This window comes from Trichosurus vulpecula, chromosome 1 (genome assembly GCF_011100635.1).
Source record: "Trichosurus vulpecula isolate mTriVul1 chromosome 1, mTriVul1.pri, whole genome shotgun sequence".
Taxonomy (NCBI): domain Eukaryota; kingdom Metazoa; phylum Chordata; class Mammalia; order Diprotodontia; family Phalangeridae; genus Trichosurus; species Trichosurus vulpecula.
Genome location: NC_050573.1, coordinates 24,608,362 through 24,632,514, shown reverse-complemented (window position 1 = coordinate 24,632,514; position 24,153 = coordinate 24,608,362). Strand labels below are relative to the sequence as shown.

Here is a 24,153-nt window from a genome sequence, read left to right as displayed (position 1 = left end):
GAGTTCCCTGCATCAATGATGTAGGGTTTGGCATGTATTTGACTAACAGACTTCTATGTAATCATGCATTAACTTCTGATGCCCTGGGATGAGAGGTAAAAGGGCCCAATGAAAAGAATTCTGGATCGGAGTTCAAATACTTAATATGACATTTACATAGCTTCATATGAATTATCTAACAGGACACTCAGCAGCTTTTTGAATGAGGGTAAGGTGATTCATGTCTTTGGGTCCCAGTTGAAAAATAATATTTACCCAACACTGACTTTAAAGACCTTCTGTGAAGAAAGCAGTAGGTCACACTCAGCCCAGTTGATACCGTGTGCTTTTTTTGTCTCCCTGCACATATTTGGTGGGCAGCTAGGGGGCGCCATAGTGCACAGAGCCCTGGACCTGGAGTCAGGAAGACTCATCTTCCAGAGTTCAAATCTGGCCTCAAACACTTATTAACGGTGTGACCCATGGCAAGTCACTAAGCCCTCTTTGCCTCAGTTTCCTCATTTGTACTATGAGCTGGAGAAAGAAATGGCAAACCATTCTGATATCTTTCCCAAGAAAACCCCAAATAAGGTCACAGAGAATCAGACAAGACTGAAAAATGACTGAACAACAACTCCTATTTTATGCTTCTGAAGGTCAAGAGCCACACCGACTGGATGTACAAAATTCTGTATGATCACTGGAGTAATCGGAAAAACAAAACAGTCCCTACCTTCATAGAAGTCATCATATAATAAAGGAAGACATGAAATATAAACAAACAGGCACTAAAATATTAAGTGCAAAATGTAAGTCAAAAAAGTGAATTTGACTTCCAACTGCATTAGAAGAGGAACACCATCTAGGAATAGGGAAGTGATGGTCTCCTCCTCTGCCCTGACCAAGCCCTATGGAGAGAGGGAAGGGGCTGCTGACCGTGCTGAAGGGAGGGTCTGTGATGAAGAAGGGCCTTGAGTCTGCCACATCAGACCAGCTGAAGGGCCCAAAGAGGAAAGCCTTGCAGCAAAGACGACTCAAGGGAGACCTGACAGATGCGACTGTGTGGAGAAGGAATCAGGCTCATCTGGTTTGGGGCAAATTTGACTGAGTGTCAAAAGACCCTTCCTGACAATGAGAACTAGCCCCAAGCGGAAGAGGTCTCCTTTGTGCAAAGGTTTCCCAATACTTATTAGGGAGACAGACTGGCCTCAGCTAGAGGGTGATGGAGCCTCGTGCTTCCACATTCTCCGCAGACCCCAGTGGAGTACCACATCCACTCCATTGAGCACAGAGAGTCTTTTAAAAACCAAAGTATGGAGAAGAGCATCTCGATAAACCCGTGTGGTAGGTCGCCTGCTTCCTTCTGTTGTTAGGTGCCTACAGATGATTTTCTCTCAGGGTCAGAGATGCACAAAGCACTTCTGGAAACTCACCAGCACTGGCAGCAGCTTAATCCAGCTAGACCGAGCAACTCCAACACTCAGACTCAGATGTGGGACTCACATGTCACTACGTTCTAGACTCGGTCATAGGTAGGGGGCTCTGGTGAGGTGCACTTGCATCTGCCTGCCCAAGTCCCCTGGGAGCCTGAGACACCTACGAAGCTGCAGCTGCATGGGGAAGCCTACCTTGCCGGCCGCAAACAGATGACAGCCTTTGACGGCTTCAAAGACGCTGGGCGTGATGTCTGGCTGGGCAGGGAGGTGGGACTGTGCTAGGGACTGCTTGACTTTCTTCACATCAACGAGGCACAAGGCTCTCTCTTCTCCTAAAGGGCAGAAAAACACAATTCCTCATCAGGGTGAAGACCCACAATGCACAGGAACTTTCCTGGGGGCTCATTGTCTATTCACAAGGAAAAGCTACACTGGCAGTAGCTCGTTGGCTGAGCGTTTCATCAGCTCCTTCAACGGGCCTGTTAAAGTTTCAAGGCTTTACTGAAAACATCGGGCCTTTTAGGTTAGACTACAGGGCTCCTCCGTAGCTGGTTTACAAGAAACTACTTCCCCCACTGTGGAAAAGAAGGGCCAGGCCAAGAGAGCTCACAGAGCCCCTCACGGGAGGTGGGGAGAGGTGGAGGTGAGGAGGTCTGTTAAAGCTGTGCTTCGGCAAAGCCTTTAAAGGTTACCCTTCTCCCCCGGAGTCTCTACCCCTTTTCCTCAGAGAAGCCAGTCTAGGCTGGGAGAAGGATTGCCAGACAATCAGTTCCCAAATAAATCTATTGTGTGTGGCCAGAGCTAGGATGGTTCCCCTCCAGACCCAGGGACGGCGTGATAAAGGTACTACTTCCCTTATGGTAAATAATAACAACCAGCATTCACAGAGCCCTTGAAGGTCGTAAAGTGCTTTACATAAGATGTCTGATCTGACCCTCAGAACCACCATGGAGGCAGAGGCTCTGATTATCCCCATTTTACAGAGGAGGAAGCTGAGGCTGGATTTCAAATCAGGTCTTCCTGATTTCAAGTCTAGTATGCAATGCCACTGGGCCACTGAGCCCCTGAAAGGAAGGAAGGTAAAGTGCCATTCTGCCTGGCAGAAGACCTGCGATCATGAGGAGCTTCTCCAGGTCCTTGATGATGTGGATTTGGAAGACAGCACCCACCCCTGGGATGTGGGTCAGGGAATTCTTCAAGACATTCAGGGCATAAAGCCCTTCCTCGGCCCCGACCAGCACCACCTGCAAAGCCAGAAAACGTCCCAAAGAGCCGACATGAGTCACGGGCTGCGTTTCATGCCTCGCATTGAATGAATGACAGGAACAACAAAAGCCAACAGTAGATATGTGCCCTCGCACGCAGTCCCTCCCTGGCCTAGGTACCTGGTCGCTGAAGGGCAGGGTGCAGTTGATGTCCAGGCGATCATCCCCTTCCAGCTTCAGCAGGGAGTTCCCAAGCAGCTTCTTTTATCACATGAAAGGGAACAGGCCACGTCAGATTGTGCAGGATCTGCCTGTCGGGGGCTCGCAGAGGCCTCAGACACTCAAGGGCCACTAACAAAGGCTTGGAGATCACTCCAGGGTCCCCCTATCAATCTTGACACGAGCCCAACAAGCAGACCCTGGGCATTGTCACCGACCTGTTGTCCCCACATGGCAATGCCTGAGCACCCAAGTTATCATTCTGCCAGGACACAGCCCCAGTGTAGAAGAGGAAGGGACCCTGGCAGAAGCTGCAGAGATGCCGCCTGCCAAGGGTGCTCCAAATGTATGCAGGCACGAGGGCTGCCGCAGTACTGCGCCTGCAGTACAAGGCAAGGCATCAGAGAGCTGGGCCCATGCAGGGAGAAGTTCCCAAGACAGACTCTCACCAGCCTGTCACACATATGATGATGCCGTCGTCCACTAAACATTCACGCATACAGCACCAGCAAAACAAGCAAATGACGACTCCCAGAGAAGACAGGCCAACCAGATGCCAGGAGGCTGGTATTTAGGGATTTCCAGCTCTCTGGTGTTTACGCTGTGTTTATACTAAATGTTTGCTCCTCTTTGTCAGAGTCCAGAAGCTGGACTGCACAGCTTTCACTGGGCTTCCTCTGCACCACCTACACCTCTAACGTCTCAAGCATGAGATAAGGATAAATGAGATCGGCATCCCAGACAGGAAGCACCTCTCACCAACCGGGGAGTCCCTCCACAAAGACTCAAGTTCTAAACAAAGCAGCAAAGAGCCTTCAGCAGACTTGCACTACACGTCACGGCCACCCAGAGCCCCAAAAGTGGAGAAAAGATGCGCTGTCCTTAAAGGTCACTGGATGCAAGGTTGTCACAATTACAGCAAGCTGAACTCCTAACGCTGAGCCACAGCACCAGAAAAACAGCCAGGACAGGGAGAGGCCAAGAGGCAAGGCATGGGTGCCTAGGCCATGTCGCATGCAATTCCACTAGAGCAAGAACTTCCAGGCATGACCAGGCAATGCACTATTGCTCTTACAGGAAGCAATGCCAAGGGGGCAAGCTGGTCATTATCACCACCATCCTAAGTTACCCATTCAGCCCATTTCAAAAGGGAAAACCCAGTGTCCTAATTATACTCACAGCATCAGCCTCTGCTTTTTCCCTAGAAACTCTCCCACCTGCGACAACTGACTCTAAGGCAGTGACCCAGCGCTGCTTCTCTGGGAAGCTGGGGGCGAGCAAGTAGAGTGTCCTCCCAGGCCAGCAAGTGGTGTGTGGGTGAGACTCCATCTTCATTATGTATGGCACATCTAGGGAGATGGCACAGAGACAGTGCACACTGAGCCTACAAGGGACTGTCCCCTGGGCTCCCAGAAATAAAGGGGACAACAGGGCCCGGAATGGGGAAACCTGGACAGCAACGGAACCCTGGGGCTCCTCTGGACACCACCGGGAGACAAGCCCTTCCCCCGCCCTCTCTGCTTACAAAGTCCTGCAGCTGCTTCCTCCCCTGCCCCTCCTTGTTTCTCATCCTCACCTCCCTCCTTCTCTCCCTCCCTCCTCCTCCTCTTCTCTGTACTCCCTGTCCCTCCTCAGAGATGGCCCCATGCTCACTCTCACCCGTTTTAGCTGTATTTGCAAGTTCAGAAGCTCCCACAGCTCCATGAATGGAGACATCCCCATCAGGAAGGCACAGCTCAAATTCTTCCACCGGCCTCTGTCCAGCTTGGTGCAAGGAGGAAGAGCAGAAAGAAAAAACAAAAAAGGGAAAGAGAACAAGGGGAGAGACAGGGCCATATGTAAAGAGAGGCACAGGGGAGGCGAGTGCATGGACAGAGGGGGAAGATAACAAAGGAAGAGCAGTGTGCGCTCACATCCTTAGGGGACAGAGGGTATCTGAAGGGAGACCAACTACAGGGGTGAGGATCGCACCGATAGCCCCAACAGAACAGGGTCTCTTTTCTTCTTATAAACAGAAAGCTACGGCCAGACAGAAGGCACCGCTCACGTGTGGCCACATGGAGGGACATCCCTTTCTGCCCGAGTTTACCTTCTCTGGCTTCACTGTCATAGATGAGCACTTTAGATCCCTCCAGGACGATGTATTTCCTATCCCAGCCTTGTTGTCCTCGTTTGTTATTTCTGAGAAAATAAAAAATTAAAAGGATGTTTCAACCTGCAAAAATTCTGGCCTAGGGGAAAGAATCCTAGAAAGCCAGACTTGACTTGAGAATCTCCACAATGACAGCTGCCCAATGTGGGGCCAATGGCACTGGCCAGGACAGCCTGGAGGAACTCCCAGCCTCCTGCACCAGAAGGTACACCAGTCCTGACACGGACTCAGCAGTCTACCTTGGCACCTTCATCCATCCTTCCAGACGTAAATTAGTGCTTGGCTCCTTGAGCTGCAGTCCCGGGGAGTTCATTTTGTCCCGGCAGAAGGCTTCGCTGAAGTGTGTGGCGTACTCAGCAGGCAGACCACAGGTAGCTGGCAGGCATGTTGAACATTTGGGGTGGCACATTACCTGGCATTCTACAGAAGAGAGGAAAAACCCCTTGAAAACATGCAGCCAAACCAGGCCTGCTGGGCTCTTAACCAGTCAGCTCCAGGGCATCTCTAGGCCACCAGCTTAGCAGCATTTTTCTCAGCTGAAGCCCTGGGAGAGGTCCCAGGAAACCTTGAATGTGCCTTGGTGCCAATCACACAAGAGAGAAAACAGAAAGCCACACTTCTAGAATCAAGGTTAAAAAATACCACCCAGACTAACTGCAAACACTATGTTGGCTTTGTGTCGCGATTTCAGTCAAAACCAACACATCTCCTGAAGACAAGCCTGCTCTGACAGGAGTTGGAAATAAGTGAAAACCCATGGTCCTTGCCAAGATATCTGCACAACGAATGGCAGTCATATGCTAAAGAAATACAGAAACATATTTCTCTGACACAAAGGGAGAATAATGTCTTTGCACAACTCCTGCTATCGTGAGGAGCTTCTCTAGAGCCCTTGAAAAAGAGAGCAGAGAAAAGAGACTTCTGTTAATTGAAAAGATAAAACTGAGTTAAGTAACGTACATTTCTTAAAAGTAAAAAATCAATGCCGCGAGCAGAAAATACAGAGAACTACCACCACCAACCTCCAAAACTTGTTCTTACCAAGACATTTGGATGCCTGACGTCCAAAGTGCACAGTATCCAGACACACTGCACACTTTGTTGCTCTCATGTTCAGTCCCACATTGAATCTATGGGGGATATTGTGGTGCATTCGCTCTTTTAGACGCCGATTAAACTCTGGGAAGGAGGGGAGAAAAAACTAAAGTCATGACAGAAGAAGTTGCTTAATGACTGTTTTAATATTATCTGTTCATCTGTATTTAAAATTAAAATTCATTTAGTCGTTAAGTTTTAAGCTTCTATTAAGGAATATCTTAGGCCTCACTCACGTGCGGTTTCTATTTCAAGGCTCCATCATTTCATTCAACGATGCAGGTCACAACTCCTTAATGTCTAAGGAAATGGCATTTACACATCACAGTCTCCCTTCTCTGGACTCTGAGCTGACAATGCACCTAGGTGCTCACTCACTTACAAGAGCCTATCTCGAAACTCAAGTTCTTTCCAGATGGCCCACCATGGCCAGGAGGTAACCCTGATTCAAGGGTTGTGCTGGTGGAACAACACAGAGACCTTGAGCCCTAGGCAGATGATGGACCACATCTCTGCTGCCCAGAGAAAAGTCTCCATTTGGAAAGGCTTATGACCAGGTTGGCCACTGGGAGATGAATTATTTGTCCACAGCTGTAGCTCACAGCTGCAAAGATGAAGATGCCAAAGTGTGATGGCAATAAGGAGCTATGATCTGCAACTGGAAGGGTCAAGGCCAACACCTATGAAATCACAGGTCCTCCTTCTTCAAATTAACAAATATTAGTCGCATTTGTTTATAGGTGAATTTAGCTAACTTTTGAGACCAAGAAAAACATACCCTCCAAGTTGTAATGTCTGTTTACCTTCTGGTGTGGAGGACTCTTTTCTCCGACTGGAAGGTGGAGCCAGCAAACTTATTGGGTTGGGCTGGTGCTCCGGGGACCTAACGATTGCAGACATGACGATCTGCTGCCGAGCAGTGGCTGGAGTGGATGGGTGGGGATGATCTGATGCTTTACGATGGGCAGCTGCAGACAGAGCAATAAAATGCCCATCAAGGCATCAGAAAAGAGGGAACAGGTGCAGCCGCAATCTGCTGGGTCACCCTCAGGTTTGGTCTACAGAAAGCAAGATGCCCTTGCATAGGTTCATTGAATGCAAGAGGGAGCTCCTTAGAACTGAGAATGTGTGGCCCAGATACAAGTTGTGCTGAATGTAAGTGGATTCAGACCCTCCACTTTTTTCAGAGACTGCCCGAGGACACTCCTACCTTCTTCTCGAGCCGATCGCAGCTCACTCCGAGTTTTCTGCAGCGCCTCCTCCAGCTCTGCACAGCGGGCCTTCTCCTTCTCCAGGGCCGCCTTCAGCTCATTGTACTGCAGAGGAACCTGTGTGGGTAAAGCAGGGTCCTCTTTCCGTCGACTAAATAAGCCCTAGCAATGGAAACAGAGATAACTCCTAACTCCTAGAAATTGGTGCTTTAAACTAGCTAAAGGAAAGCTGCCAGGGTGCAAAGCACGAAAGCCAGTGGGCATACTCACTGTAAGTGTATTTAGTAACAATTGCATTTGAAGGGGGAAAATGTTAGGATGAGTCACGGTCAGCTCTTCCCAGCTGTAAAAAATGGGGGTGTGGAAGTTTTCAGCAAGAGGGTTAAAGATGCTTAATTTGCCACCACCTCTTCATTTAACATTTCCAAGGTAGTAGAATCATCTCCTGACAGTCTTTGTCCTCAAAAAATGCAAGTAGAGTATGAAGTCATGGACAGATTGTTCAGAAGTCAATCCCTCCTTTGTCTCTTATAATTCTAAATTATAAGACAGAGTTGAGCATTTGGTAGAGGGGAGGGAGACGAGACACTTGAATAATGTTAACGAGAACGCCAAAATGAGGGACTTATTAAACAAAAAAAAAAATGCACAAAGAGAAGAAACGATAGTAAATTTACAAGGAGAAAAAAGTTATCCTATAAATGACCCAAAACACAAACAACCACTCATGAAAAGAACATACATCCAGCTTAGCCATGGAACGGTCCTTCACCAAAGCCATTTAAAATCAGAAGCACTAACAGACTCACACAGTCACATAATCTACAGGAAACCCCTTTCTCTGCAGCCACCATTCAGTAGGAGGCTGGCTGCCGATGAACTGTTACTTGGGGAAGCTCTCTTCCTAATGTAGCCTTGGGAAATGTTTTGGCTGCCTGGTGAATTCGATCCTCTGATTCTTGGTCTTCCAAATAGTCCCAGATTTTTCTTGTACCAGCCCAGCCATGACTACAGCAGAGCCAAAGCCCAATGCCCAACTCCTAATGTCATTGAAGATGGTCGAAAATTCCTTGGAGATCTTTTTAGAGCTAAGGTCTACTGTCACTGTTCACGGATCTGGGGCCCAAAGTGTAACATGAGAGCTCAATTATTTAGAAAATAGTGTATTTGGGTTATGAAAATGTTTTTGCACATAAAATAGATATGTATACACATAAAGTAACTCATACATTTTAATTTGCTTTTGTATTTTAATGAATAGGAAGTAAGAAATACAGCAGTATGGGGAAAGGGCAGGAGGCCTGCATTTCTAGTCCCAGCTTGGAGAAGTCACTCCTCCTTTCTGGAGATCAGTATCTTCATCTGTCAAAAGAAGGGGTTGGATTCCTTAGGGTCTCTTCTTGCTCTAAATTTCTACGCTGACCCCTTCACTTTTCTCTAGCTGCCCTAAGAGCAACCCCTCTAGAGGAGCCACCAACAATAGGGAGGCCACTGAAATCTTAAAGGTCAGAGAAGCAAAATGGTTTAGCAGAAGGCCTTGCTAACACACCTCAACTGGTGACAAGGTGAACTGTCTTCAGTCAAAAGAGAAATGACTTCTTTTTGTCTTGATGTGCCTGGGCATAACTATATTAAAATGGTGTCCCAGGAATCTGACTGGGGATTCTTGCTTTTCAAACCCTTTCACCCACCTTTTTCTTCTTAGCCGGTTGGTCCATCTTAGCCTGCAGAAAATCAATGAGCTTGGTTTGCTGGGAAATGGTGCCTTCCATTTTCACTTTTTCATGAGAATAAAGGACCTAAAAGTCATAGTAAAAGGCAATTAACCTTAGAAGTAGAAGCAGACCTACTCAGCCTCCCTCCAGAATCATCTACAACTATGACAGGGGGAAGACCACAAAGGATCACACATTTAAAGTGGAGTATACACTGGCCATTTAGGGGCATAACAGCAGCAGAGATGAGATTACTTCAGCTCAGATTCCTGGCCAACCCATACCTGAATATTTTCTAGCTGATATTCCAGATCACTCCTCTCTGTCTTGAGCAGGTCAGCTCGATCTAGAGCCTCTTGGAGTCCTTGAGTCAAACGGAAGATGTGATTCTTCTGCAAGTCCATTTGTTGCTGCAGTTTTGCTTGCTGGTGATAAGAAAACCATAACATGACTTTATAGAATATATAAGGAGCCCAGGGAACCTCCTGCTTCTTTTCTATCACGCTTATTTTGGATGCCATCTCGCTCCCCTCCCCAATCCCTTCTTAAACTGATCTTAGTGACTCATAAAACTCTTAGGAAGGGAATTCCCTCTACCAAGGAGGATTAGCACCTACCCTGAATCCTGTCCCCTTGAGGAGCATCCTGCAAAGACTCCAACCTGGCTTCAAGACTCAGCTCAGGCCCGTTCTTCCTCACTGCTAACATCTTCCTCTTTCAAATTACTTTCCTTCTACACTGCATGCCTTACATGGACCTAGTTCTTTATACATATGCTGTCTCCCCTCTGAATGACAAGTTACACAGCTTGCCCAGTTTCACATACCAGGGTGTTTCAGAAGGAAAGCCTGAACAAAAGTCTGACTCCTGTCTATCCACTGGCCATGCTGTCTCTTGGTACAGAATTATCTACAACTTTTCCTTCCATTACAAAATGATGCACAAACAAGAAGAGTTTTTAGAGAAGTTTCAATCAACAACAAACATAAATAGTGCCACTACAACTGAGGCTATGCCAAGATTATCTGTGGGGCTGCCTCAGAGATAAAACTAGCTCAGTCAAGCACCAAAAAGTTCTTGTTATAAATACATTCTCTTCCCTCTTTGGATCAGAGACCAAACAGGCAAGATTCATGCTGAATTATACTTTATGATGACTAGTATTAAAGCAACATTTCCATGCGTTAGGCTCGTGTTTCTGAAGACTATTACTTTCCATTTCTAGAATTCCTTTCTCACTAGTTAGTAAAGGATATACAGACTGCTCAGCACAAACACACACACACACACACACACACACACACATCAAATCCAATTATCACAGCCTGCTCAAATGATCTTTTTTCAGGGCAAGTAGAAAATTATTCCTACTTTGGGGAACTAAGGAAATAAGAATTATACTCTTTCTCAATCCGCACACCATGATGAAAGAATAAAGCAAAACTAATATTAATGAACTAATTGAGATGAATACATTGAAATCCAAAATGAAAATAACCCATCTCCTGGGCTTATAACATAAAAATCAACTATGGTCTCTCTTAGAATTCCAATGAAAACTTTCAAGCAGATTTTCTAAAAAGTATGCATTAATTTACAACCTACAAAACCAACCAGTTAATTTGCTTTTCTTGTTCCAAGTGTGATACTCTAAGGCTTATATGCTTCAAGGATCCATGAATTCGATGGTGCTGGTGACACTTCACTGACACAGACTACAAAGTCCCCTGAAGCCTGCCCCAAAGAGGAGATCTTTACTTTGTCTCGATGAAAACCATCAGTAGCGACACTAGCATGGAACTGTACTCTTGGTTCCGTTTTTCATAATAAAGTTGTGTATGTGCACACATGTGTCTACATGTATGTCGAATTTGAAGGAAACTCACTTTAAAGGCTTTTTGCCTTGGAGAACTGACAGAGTAAGTTACAGTTCTTTTTACAGAATCGGAGGCCTCAGACCATACAGAATGCAGTATAGAATGTGCTGAACTACAGCGCTTGGTAATTACCCTGGCACGTTCTCTGAGCTGAGTACTATGTGATATAGTAAATAATCAGACAAAAGGAAGAGACCTAAATGTTAGGAGCTATCAACGTACACTTGGGGGATATTCGATCAGGGGAAAAATGTCTTTGGAGAGGGGAAAGTGCAAACCCAAGAGTCGAGAAAATGCCACAAAGGCCTTGCCAACAGACTTCTACCTCACATGCCATAGGACTGGCTATCATTGCAATGCCTTCTTTCTAAAAAATTTTGTTCAACTTAATGTCTTACACAGCCACAGTGGCGGCAAGTAGCACTGTTGTTATCCCTTGAAATGTCTAACTATTCTCATAAAGATTTTTGTGAAAATGAGAAGGGCATATGGGTCAATAATTACTGATGTTCTTTAGATGACCTTTTTCAGGCAGGAACATAGACTGTTATTTTTTTCCTCTTCTTGTCATACCTTCCTTTCCCTGAGATGCTTGTAAAATGACCTCCCAACACTTTCACAATGATAGCATTTCCACAGCAAGTACAGGGCCTGGTCCAGCCACTTGAACCAATGGCATGTCTGTTCTTAAAGGTCTCTGAACAATTCCCTGTCAGTTATGCCAAGGAAGGGGTTCCACTCTCACCAACAATGAACACAAAGTCATTATAGAAACGATGACGCGTGTGCTCCATTTCCCATCCCTGTGCCCACTCCTGGGAGGACGTCTCCCCTGGGTCTCAGACCAAGCTTCCGGCAGCCTGGTTTTCCCTTTCCCTAAGACAATGAGACATTATGTCATCCTGCTCTGTATCCAAAGTGCCGTATCTCCGTCTGGCAAAGGAGTAAAAGCTCCCTGACTGAGGTGGTCTCTGAGTTGGGGGCCTTCCAACTGTGGCAATTATTTTTATATCTGAAAAGCTTTTGAAGAAAATGGTAAAAAGGAATTGTCTTTTTCCACTTTCCCTTCTTTGGTATCATGTGAACAGGTTAAGTTAAATCAGCTGCAGCTATTGGCAATATCTCCTTAGCACTGTGTCCCTTCTTCTAGCAATTTTGATTTTGATCTGTTCTATAGATTATTAAGGACTTATTAAGTAAACACTGTACACCGAGCACCTGCCAAATAGTGGAATACAAAGGTAAACACAGAAACTATCTTGACTCCACTGGGAAGTACAACACACACAGCGCAGATGTACACAAAATAAAGAGAAGCTCATTAAATACAACACAGTTAGAGGGGGCAGTGATGGTTGGCGGGGGGGAGCATCCAGAAAGGCTTCATGTGAGAGGATAGTGGGCTTGAACTACATCTTGAAGGAAAAGAGGGATTCTATGAAGCACCAGGTGGGGAGGAAGGAGATGCCAGGCCTGGGACATGGCCAGCACAAAGGCATGGAGGTAGGAATGAAAAGTCATGTGTAAAGAAAAGGAAGCAGGAGAGTTTGATGGGACCATCAAGTGCAGCAAACAGAGCGGTATATAATGAGGCCAGAGAGGTTGGGACCAAGATGTAAGAGCTTCAAAAGCCAAATACAAGAGGTAATATTTTATCCTAGAGGCAGTGGGGAGTCACCAAAATTTATGGAGTAGGAAACAGCACAATCAGACTTGGGCTTTAGAAAAATCATATGTGGCAATTCTGTGGAAAAGAGACTGGAGACCGAGTCCAGGTGAGAGGTGACAAGGGCCTGACTTAAGATGATGAGTAGGGTTGTGTAAGAAGAAGGGGTAAGACACACAAGAGGATATGGAGGTAGAAATGGCAAGATTTGGGAACTCAGTTGATAAGTGGGTAAGGGAGAATGCACAGGTGAGTTGCATGCTGAGACTACAAAACCAGGACACTAGAATCCTGGTGGTGCCCCCAAAAGACACAAGAAAGTTTGGTACAGGGCAGGGTCTTGGCGAAAAGATAATGAGCCGTGCTGGACGTACTGAGTTTGAGAGATCTGTGTGATATTCAATTTGAAATGTCCCACAGATAATTGGTGATTTGGGACATGAGCTCCAGAAAGAGATTAGTGCTCTATAAAGAGATGTGAGCATCATCTACAAGGAAAAGATAATTATACTCACATGAGCTAATGAAGTCACCCAGAGAATTTAGAAAAAAGAAGGCTGAAAACAGAACTATGGGATGCACTCACAGTCAGGGGGGATGATAGAGCTGATGAGCAAGCAAAGGAAACTGAGGAGGAGTGATCGAATTGGTGGGAAAAGAGAGCTGGGTCAGGAAAAACCAGAGAGACAAGATGGAGTATCCAGAAGAATAAAGTCATCAACAGTCGGACCCAATAAAGAACAAGGAGATTGACAAAAGACCATCAGATTTGGCAACTAAGAGACTGTTGGGCACTTTGGACAACGAAATTTGAGCTGAGTGATGCAGATGGAAGCCAGACTGCAAAGGGCTTGAGGACTCAAACTCAACACATCCACAACAAAGCTCTTTAGCCTTGCTGCCCCAAACTGCCCCCTTCTGAACGCCCCTGTTCTTCTCGTTACCCAGGCTCACAGGGCTTTGCTGTCCTACATGGCTCCTCACTTTCCGTCATCCCACATGGCCAATCTGTTTCCACACCTAGTTGCTGCTACTTTCACATCCCCTCACACAGCCCAAGTCCAGTTCAGTCCGCACCACCCCCCCATCTCCCTAGCCTTCCAGCCAGTCTCTCCACTCCAATCTATCCCCCCCACCCCGCTCAGCTACTGAAATGATTTTCCTGAAGCACAGGGAGCCATGCCGGGAGCTTCTCAACTCCACTGAGCATTTAAAGCTCTCCGTCATCTGGGTCTTTTTACACTTACTCCTTTCCGTGTATTTTGTGATCCCCTGGACCACCCTGGCTTGCGCACACATGCCCTTCTTGATGCCTCTGAACTGCTGCTCCCCGGGCTGGGAATATTTGGCCCCCTTGTTTTCTTGGCTTCCTTCAAGACTCAAACCCCACCTTCTGTGGGAAGCCTGTCTTGGTCCTCTTCAGTTGCATGTTCTTTCCCTCTGATTTACATGGTATATAACTTGTATGTACAACTGTAATGACAATTTAGATTTGAAGATCTTTCCTACCATTCATAGGCCATGTGACCTGCTTACATCACAGAAAGCCCAAGTCACATGTGGTGGAAGGAGCTTGCTGAGAGGAAAAGGAAAGTCACAGGAAATGCTCAGAGAAGAGAGCAGTTAGAGCTGAGGGAGAGAGCAGACGTGCTACCATCTGTGCTATGAGTATGTTTGTGGGAAGGCCCCAGCAGGGGGCGGAAGGTTGTGGGATGGAGTGGTCTCTGCTGTGATACTGTGTATTGAATTCTTTGCTGCTGTGATGGATTGGGCTTATTGGTTACGGGATCTGGTCGTCTGGTGTCCGAATAAATGTTTTACTTCTTCTGCCTTCTATGTGGAGAGTCTCGCATACTTTGCAATACAGAACCACGTAGGCATATTGACAGGTATTGTCTATGTTGTGTTTATTGCTTTGCTAATACAACAACTTGCATGTAGTTGTAACATACATGTTGTCTTCCTGTGTGGGATACAAGATTGTGAAAGCTTCCCATGAATAACTCAGGCAAGGCAATACTCAAATAGTACAAATTTAGTTAGGATGTAACCCTCACTAGGCCTAAGTTTCGTTTTCCTGTAAATCATATGATTTCAGGGAAATCAGGTGGTCTCCCCCTCCCCTAGCCTACTTGCATGCTGTCATCTTAACATTAAGATTTCCCTATAAGGTAATTCTGTGTTAGTATTGGGTAAACTTATTCTGGGATAGATTGTGAGGCCACCTATCCCAGCAAATAGGGACAGGGGTCCAGCCTTTAGGGGTGGGATTTCTTAGAATTGTTTGTACAAGGTTATATATCCCCTTGCCTGCCCTCTCCCCCTTGCCTCTCTGCACTACCATCTCCGCCCTGGTAGTGGGAGATGCCCAATTCTCACAAGACTTGATCAAATAAAGCTTCTGTTTTGTTTCTACCTTGAGAAAACCGAGACACCTCTGTTTTTGTTTATTTTGAGCCTGTGGTTTGTCCCACACATTCCCAATTAGAAATCTCCTTAAGGACAGAGGGAATGACTGAGAGAATACTGATTTACTCCTTTGGGTAGCCTGATGGTCCCGCAGACAGATGATTCTAAAATAACTCCTACATCAGATGTCAGTCATTTCCTGTTGATCCCTTTCAAGATTAAATGATCCCTTTCAAGGAAGACTTGGTTATCTTCCTTTGACTTGACTTACCTTGGAGTGCTCTTGATGAACAAAAGCAGAAAGATCCAGTGAAGATAAGTGTAACTTATACCAAAATATGAGGCATAAATGCATCAAGTAGGATGCAACAGAGAAATTTTCCAAGCTGCTTGACAACATCCTCCAAACTGTACCAGTATGTGCTTTGATAATTGGGGATTTCAATATGAAGGTGGGCAAAGGGGAGGATGCCAAAAAAAATATGTTGGGAAATATTGCTCAGGTTTCAGAAATGAAAGATGAAAGACTTTTACACTACCTGGAAGCCCTGCTCCTTAGAGATAAGGCATATTTTCTTATACAAGAGAACCAGGCTTGGTAAGCACCAAAGAGGATCCCAGTTCTCCCACCAATGGCAGGCCACTGGGTAGGGGATACATGCCACATTTAGAGAACTTACACTGAAGCTGAAGTTTACACACTTTCTAAATATGTATGATTCTTAGCAGCCTCTGTCCCATTTTTCATGCCTGTGTCACTCATACTAAAGGACCAATTTTTCCTTTTCCTTTTTTTTTTTTAATTGCCATGGTCAAATCACTCGGCATCAAGGGGTGGCAAGCCTTTCTCCACCTCTATCATATGTTCCTCAGGCAAGAGATGATAATTTGCCATTAAGAGGACCATCCTCAATCAACAAACTCCTACTATGTGTCATGCACTGGGCATACAAAGAGCAAAGTGAATGGTACCTATGCTCAAGGAGCTCCCTAGCCAAGCCAGGAAGGCACATGAACACATACAGGTCTGTACAAAATGAACACAAGGTAATTTGGGAGTGGGAGCAGAATGAGGAGAAGCTTTCTGTAGCAGTGGTGTTCTACTGAGTCTTGGAGCACTTCCAGATGGAAGGTGAGAGTACAGGGACAGCCAATCTAAAGGTCTAAGTGAGACACTCTGGCTGTACCATAGTGTCAGTAATGGGAAGTAATATATAACAAGGCTGGAAATGTAGCTTAGAGGTGAGCTGTCAAGGACTTTAAATGCCAGAGGAATTTCTATTTTAGATTAGAGTTAAGAAAGAGCCACTATAGTTGACTTGTAATTTAGAAAAATCACCTCAAAAAAAAACTAAAAAACCCAACATGTTAAAAACCCTCAATAAAACACCAAAATAGAAATCCTGAAAATCAAAGGAGAGATTAATACAATTGAAAGTAAAAAAACAAAACTACAAGACTAATAAATAAAACTAGGAAATGGTTTTATGGGAAAAAAAACCAATAAAATAAACCATTGGCTAATTTAATTTTAGAAAACCAAATTACCAGAATCAAAAATGAAAATAGTGAATGCACAACCAATGAAATTGAAATAAAAGCAATTATTTAGGAGCTATCTTGCCCAACTATGTGCCAGTAAAACTGACAATTTAAATGAAATGGATGAATATGAATATAAATTGCCCAGGTTAACAGAAGAGAAAATAGAATACTTAACCCTATCTTAGAAAAAGAAATTGAACAAGCCATAAATGAGCTCCCAAAGGAAAAAAAAAACTCCAGAACCAGATAGATTTACAAGCAAATTCTACCAAGCACTTAAAGAACAATTAATTCCAAAACTATATAAACTGAAAACATATGTAAAAAAGGAGTCCTACCAAATTCCTTTTATGAGCCAAGTATAGTTTCAAAACCTAAACCAAGGAGACCTAAAACAGAGAAAGAAAACTGTAAGATCAATTTCCCTAATGAATATTGATGTAAATTTTTAAAATAAAATACCAGTAAGGAGATTACAACAATATATCACAAAGATCTTATGATATGACCAGTCTAGATATATGCCATAAATTCAGGGATGGTTCAATATTAGGAAATTTATAAACATAACTGACCATATCAATGACAAAAAGAACAAAAAAAATGATTATTTCAATAGATGCAGAAAAACTTTTTGACAAAATACAACACCCATTCCTATTAAAAACACTACAAGGCATAAATGATAATTAGTATATATCTAAAATCAAAAGCAAGCATTATCTGTAATGGGTATAAACCAGAAACCTTTCCAATAAAATCAGGGGTGAAGTGTGGATGTCCATTATCACCATTACTATTTAATATTGCACTAGAAATGCTATAGTAATAAGACAAGAAAAAGAAATGAAAGGAATAAGGATAAGTAATGAGGAAAAGAACTATCTCTTTTTGCAGATGAAATAATGGTATATTTAGAGAACCCTAGAGAGGCAACTAAAAAACTAGGTGAAAAATAAACAACTTCAGTAAAATTACAGCATATAAATAAACCCATACAAATCATCAGCATTTCTAAATTTTACCAGCCAAATCCAGCAGGAAGAGATAGAGAGAATTCCACGTAAAATAACTGCAGACAATATAAAATACTTGGAAGTCTACCTCTCAAGACACACACAATTACAAAACACTTCTTCACATACAGACAGATCTAAATAACTGGAGAAATACTCACTGCTCATGGGCAGACCAAGCCAAAATAATAAAAATGACAATAATTCCTAAATTAATTTACTTATTTTGTGCGATACCAATCAAACTACCAAAGAATTACTTTATAAAGCTAGAAAAAAAATAATTACCAAATTCATCTGAAGGAATAAAAGGTTAAGAGTATCAAAGAAATCAATGGAAAAAAATGGGAAAGGAGACCTAGTAATACCAGAACTCAGACTATACTATAAAGCTATAATCATCAAAACATTTTGGTCCTGGTTAAGAAACAGCATGGTTGATCAATGGAAAAGATAAAGTACACAATATACTGAAGCAAATGAGTAACCTAGTATTTGATAAATCCAGAAACCCAAGCTTTTGTGCCAAGAACTCACTATATGACAAAACTAATGGGAAAATTGGAAAGCAGTTTGGCAGAAACTTAGGTGTAGACCAGCCTCTGATACTATATACCAAGATAAGCTCAAAATGTGTACATGATATAGACATGAAGGGTAATATCACAAGCAAATTACAGGAACATGGAATAAACTACCTGTCAGAACTATAGATAGGGGAAGCCTAATGCACTGTTGGTGGACTTGTGAACTCGGCCAACCATTCTGAAGAGCAATTTGAACTACGCCCACATGGCTATAAAACTGCATATACCCTTTGACCCAACAATACCACTACTAGGTCTACATCCCAATGGATGGACATCCTTTTAATTTCCAATTCTTTGCCACCACAAAAAGAGCTGCTCTAAATCTCTTTGTCCTTTTTGCTTTTCTTTGATCTCTTTGGCTCAACAAGTTGTGGTATATGATTGTGATGGAATAGCATTGTGCTATAAGAAATGACAAGCAAGATGGTTTTAGAAAAATCTGGGAAGTCTTATATGAACTAAAGCAAAATGAAGTGAATAGAACCAAGAGAACATTGTATCCAGTAACTGCAATATTGTAATGGTGATCACTTGTGAAAGATTTAGCTACTCTGATCAATACAATGATCCACAAAATTTCAAAGGATTCATGATGAAAAATGCTATCCACCTCCACATAAAGACTTGATGGACTTAAGAATGCAAATTCAAGCATATTTTCTTTCTTCCTTCCTTCCTTCCTTTCTTTCTCTTTTTCTTGTCTTTTTTTCCTTTTTTTTCAGAACATGGCTAATGCAGAAATGTTTTGCATGACTTCATACGTATCATGGGTATCACATATCTCACATTCTCGATGGACAAAAGGAGAAAATTTGGAACTGAAAATAAGATAAAATTTTTAAATGATGATTGAATTCTAAAAAAAAGAAAATGAAAAAAAAAATCACTTTAATACCTGTGTGAAGAATGTATTAGAGAAGAGACTAGAGGAAAGGAGGCTAGTGGTTCTGTGAGTAAAAAGAAGAACATATGTGAATGACGTTATAGAGAAAAAAATGCTAAGATTTGGCAACTAACTGAATAGGTGGAATAAGTAAGAACAAGGACTGGAGGGTAATGCTGCTGTTGCATAGGTAGGTGACTTGAAGAATGGTGATGTACTCAACATAAACAGCAAAGTTTAGAAGAGGGCATGTTTGGCAGTGAAGACAACAATCTGTTTTGGACATGCTAGGTTTGGGATGCCTCTGTGATATCCAGTTTGAAAAGTTCAGTTGATAATTGACAGAGTTCAATATACAGACCTAGGAATAATAATCCTAGAAACAATTAAGTCTCTGTGAGCTGAAGAGGTCACTGAGAGAAAAGAGGACTCAGGACAAAGCCTTGGGGAACACCCACAGAGCAGAGGCAGGATATGGACATGGAAGAACCTGCCAAAATTCACATTGACCTGACACTGGCTTCAAGTACCAAGGGTCACTTCCAGGTCAATGAGGCATCAGAGTAAGGATTTGTAGAATTTTAAATATTCACTAGCATTTTATTTTTATCTTTTTTGGTCATTAATTTTTAATTGGGCAAAATGAATTTTTTTATTCCTCCCTGAGAGGAAGAAAAATCTAAAGTCCTTAAACTAACGATCAATTTACTTCTCACTGGTGTGAGGCTTTCTAAAAAAGGTTCCTTCCCTTTCTTACTGAAATAAGGAATAACTGACACTATCCAAGCAGAACTCTCCTTGCCTTCTCACTGAAAATTTCTAAAGGAATCCATAACATCCTATGCTATACAGAAGAGAGAAGTAACAGACAAAGAAACTTCTTAAAGGGAAATATTATCCTCTCGAGCAATATGACGTTCTTCTGCAAATTACCCACTTTGACCTCTTCCTTCTATTTAAAGGCAATGCTAATCATTAGGCTGAAAGCATAAAAACAAGGACTGTAGAGAAAATGCATGCTGACAGCTGTGGCTGAAACACGTTTTCTATAATAAATAACTAGGTTGCTTCTTAGGCACCCCAATGACTACTATTGCTAAAAACAATTCTGATGCTACATGTACACTAAATAAGATTCCTTTTTTTCCCCAAAACAATTTAGCTGCTTTTCTTCTGTTTCGCTTTGTACAACTTGAACAGGAGCTGCACCCACGTAGGCCAGAGTGCCCAGAAGGACTGCAGGCCAGCCAACAAGACCCTCCTCAATTTGGAGTCAGGAAAACCTGAGCTCAAACGCAGCCTTAAACACTTAATTGACTGCGTGACCTTGTGCAAGTCACTTCACTTCTGCCTGCCTCAGTTTCTTCATCTAAAATAATGAAGATAACAATAGCACTTACCTCTCAGGGCTCTTGTAAAGTGCTTTGCAAACCTTCAAGCATTCTCTAAGCGCTATTTTTTTTATCTCATTCAGTGAGCTTTGCAGACTGTGATTCAGTAAGAGTCATTAGACACTCTTTATCTTGTTTCTTTTATAACCTGTATTAATTGTGCCACCTTCATGGCTACCCAAGCACTCAGGCCAGAGGTGTCAGAGCATAAGGGACGAAGAGCTGGCCTTGGAAGCAAGCAGACTTGGGTCCAAGTTCTCAGCCTGATTCATCCTAGGAATGTAAGCCTTAGCAAGTCACTTATCTGTTCTGTGCTCAAAGTGACTAAGACAGAGGCTACAGAAGGTGCTGCTCTTCACTGGGTGAAGATGTCTCCACACCAGGAGACCCTCACACTATTCAAATCACATGTCCAGGTGGCAGAGCAAAGATGGTGGCTGGAAAGCAAGGACTTGCCTAGGGCTCTCCCCCAGGACCCTCCAAACACTGATAAAAAATGGCTCTGAACAAATTCTAGAACTGCAGAACCCACAGAATAGGGGAGGGAAGCAGGGCTCCAGCCCAGGACAGCATGGATGGTCACTGGGTAAGGTCTGTCACACATGGAGCTGGGAGCGGAGGGGAGCGGAGTAGAGAACAGCGTGGGTGGCGGCAGAACCAACGAGACCGGGAGCCAGGCGGAACAGGCCCTAGTGCCCTGAATCATTGAGCTGTGGCAGTTACCAGACTTCTCAACCCACAAACACCAAATACAACAAAGAAGGTTAGTGGGAAAAACTGCGGGGCAGAGAGTGAATGGAGTTCGCAGTTGGGCCACCGCCCGGGGGACAATGGAGGAAGTGCAGCTACAGAACTACAGCTGCAGTTGCTTCCAGCCCCAGGCCCACCTGGTGACAGGAATTAAGTGGTGGATCAGAGCAGGAGTGCAGAGCCCGCTTAGATCTGAGTTCAGTCCAGGTTGGTGGTTCTTGGGGAAGGAGTAGTGCTGGTGTGGCAGAGCTTGCTGTGTAGAAATAGCTCTGAAAACAACAGTGCTTCCCCTCAAGCTTGGAACAAAGTGCTCTCTACTCTACAAGCAGTCATACCCTGAAGAAAAACTCAAGGGTCAAGTAGTTGGCTGGGAATATGGCCAGGCAGCAAAAATGCACCCAGAAAATACTCCAAAAAAAATACTGAAAAATATACTGAAGAAAACTACACCTTAAAAAATAGACAAACTCAAATAGCAAAAGAGCTCCAAAAAGCCAATGAGGAGAAGAATGCCTTGAAAGGCAGAATTAGACAAATGGAAAAGGAGGTCCAAAAGACCACTGAAGAAAATACTACCTTAAAAATTAGATTGGAGCAAGTGGAAGCTAGTGACTTTAGGAGAAATCAAGATATTATAAAACAGAAACAAAGGAATGAAAAAATGGAAGACAACATGAAATATCTCATTGGAAAAACCACTGACCTGGAGAACAGATCCAGGAGAGATAATTTAAAAATTATTGGACTACCTCAAAGCCACGATCAAAAAAAAGAGCCTAGACATCATCTTTCAAGAAATTATCAAGGAAAACTGCCCTGATATTCTAGAACCAGAGGGCAAAATAGAAATTGAAAGAATCCACCAAGCGCCTCCTCAAATAGATCCCAAAAAGAAATCTCCTAGGAATATTGTCGCCAAATTCCAGAGCTCCCAGATCAAGGAGAAAATACTGCAAGCAACCAGAAAGAAACAATTTGAGTATTGTGGAAACACAATCAGAATAACACAACATCTAGCAGCTTCTACATTAAGAGATCGAAGGGCTTGGAATACGATATTCCGGAGGTCAATGGAGCTAGGATTAAAACCAAGAATCACCTACCCAGCAAAACTGAGTATCATGCTCCAAGGCAAAATATGGATTTTCAACAAAATAGAGGACTTTCAAGCTTTCTCAGTGAAAAGACCAGAGCTGAATAGAAAATCTGACTTTCAAACACAAGAATCAAGAGAAGCATGACAAGGTAAACAAGAAAGAGAAATCATAAGGGACATTAGACTAAAGTTAAATTGTTTTGCTTACATTCCTACATGTAAAGATGATGTATATAATTCATGAAACCTCAGTATTAGGGTAGCTGAAGGCTATATATATATATATATATATATATATATATATAGAGAGAGAGAGAGAGAGAGAGAGAGAGAGAGAGAGAGAGACAGAGGGCACAAGGTGAGTTGAATATGAAGGGATGATATCTAAAAAAATAAAACAAAATTAAGGGATTAGAGAGGAATATATTGAGAGAGGGAGAAAGGGAGAGATAGAATGGGATAATTATCTCACATAAAAGTGGCAAGAAAAAGCAGTTCTGTAGGAAGGGAAGAGGAGGCAGGTGAGGTGGAATGAGTGAATCTTGCTCTCATTGGATTTGACCTGAGGAGGGAATAACATACACACTCAATTGGGTATCTATCTTACCCCACAGGAGAGAAGGAGGAAGGAGATAAAAAAAAGGGGGGATAACAGAAGAGAGGGCAGATAGGGGGAGGAGGTAATCAAAAGCAAACACTTTGGAAAAGGGACAGGGTCAAGGGAGAAAACTGAATAAAGGGGGATAGGATAGGAAGGAGCAAAATATAGTTAGTCTTTCACAGCATGAGTATTTTGGAAGGGTTTTGCATAATGATACACATGTGGCCTATGTTGAATTGCCTGCCTTCTTAGGGAGGGTGGGTGGGGAGGGAAGAGGGGAGAGAATTTGGAACTCAAAAGTTTTAAAAGCAGATGTTCAAAAAAAAAGTTTTTGCATGCAACTAGGAAATAAGATATACAGGCAATGAGGCATAGAAATCTATCTTGCCCTACAAGAAAGTAAGGGGAAAAGGGGATAAGGGGAAGTGGGGTGACAGAAGGGAGGGCTGACTGGTGAACGGTGCAATCAGAATATATGCCATCTTGGAGTGGGGGGGGGGCGGGCAGGGAGGAGAGTAGAAATGGGGAGAAAATTTGTAATTCAAATTCATGTGAAAATTAATGCTGAAAACTAAAAATATTAATTGATTAATTTTTTTTAAAAAAAAAGGGTGCATGGCAGAGAACAAAAGAAAACAACCTAAAAGGAAGCAAAGAAAAGCTTTGAAAAAATATATAGTATTTATTGTATAGGTTTTCTTGAAATGGAAATTTATTTCTTTATATTGAATCCTCTCTTGTGTTCTGCTATGTACATGAAAATGTTTTTTTTCTTTTCTCATTTTGTATTTAAGTTCAAAATGAACAAAAAATTTACCAAAAAAAAAAAAGAAATCACATGTCCAAATTCCTCAGCTAACCACAGCACCTAAGATTGGCATTTCAGTTAACTTAATTTTAGCATCGAAATCCTTTTTTGCTGTGAACCTTCCTTGTGTCCTTCTCTCTCTCTCCCTTCTTCCTAACCCTACTCTCCACCCTCACCCTAACGTCCACTCCCTCCATCCCAAACTACACTTGTGCTACACAGTGGTTCACACTGTGCCCCATCCTCATCTACCTTCCTGCCAGGCTCCACCCGGTGCCTTCACCTCTATGATGACTCTCCCGATCCGCCATGCTCTCTTCACTGCCTATCTTGTATTGGCTTCAAAGAGGATCACAGCCCTAGAGCTCACAGGGCCCTCTGAGGCCATCGAGTCCAATCCCATCATTTTGCAGACGAGAAAGTCCAAGGGGGGAAAGCCCCTTGCCCGAGGTCACACAGCTGGTAAGCATGGAAGGTGGGATTTGAACCCAGCTCCCCTGGATCCAGAG

The 24,153-nt window shown here is 43.4% G+C and overlaps 1 protein-coding gene across 3 annotated transcripts in view; it reads right to left on the bottom strand.

The window, feature by feature from the left end:
* The window catches only part of CIT (citron rho-interacting serine/threonine kinase), a 164,291-nt gene that overhangs the window by 11,323 nt on the left and 128,815 nt on the right, over nucleotides 1–24,153 (bottom strand). For all 3 annotated transcript variants that reach the window (XM_036766956.1, XM_036766941.1, XM_036766948.1), the window contains 12 exons: nucleotides 9,297–9,437; nucleotides 8,989–9,096; nucleotides 7,297–7,414; nucleotides 6,890–7,054; nucleotides 6,033–6,170; nucleotides 5,231–5,411; nucleotides 4,929–5,020; nucleotides 4,499–4,603; nucleotides 4,019–4,188; nucleotides 2,801–2,881; nucleotides 2,524–2,659; nucleotides 1,608–1,747 (listed from right to left, as the gene is read on the bottom strand). In XM_036766956.1, coding sequence (XP_036622851.1) covers nucleotides 1,608–1,747; nucleotides 2,524–2,659; nucleotides 2,801–2,881; nucleotides 4,019–4,188; nucleotides 4,499–4,603; nucleotides 4,929–5,020; nucleotides 5,231–5,411; nucleotides 6,033–6,170; nucleotides 6,890–7,054; nucleotides 7,297–7,414; nucleotides 8,989–9,096; nucleotides 9,297–9,437 — 1,575 coding nt within the window. The remainder of the gene's footprint in view (nucleotides 1–1,607; nucleotides 1,748–2,523; nucleotides 2,660–2,800; nucleotides 2,882–4,018; nucleotides 4,189–4,498; nucleotides 4,604–4,928; nucleotides 5,021–5,230; nucleotides 5,412–6,032; nucleotides 6,171–6,889; nucleotides 7,055–7,296; nucleotides 7,415–8,988; nucleotides 9,097–9,296; nucleotides 9,438–24,153) is intronic.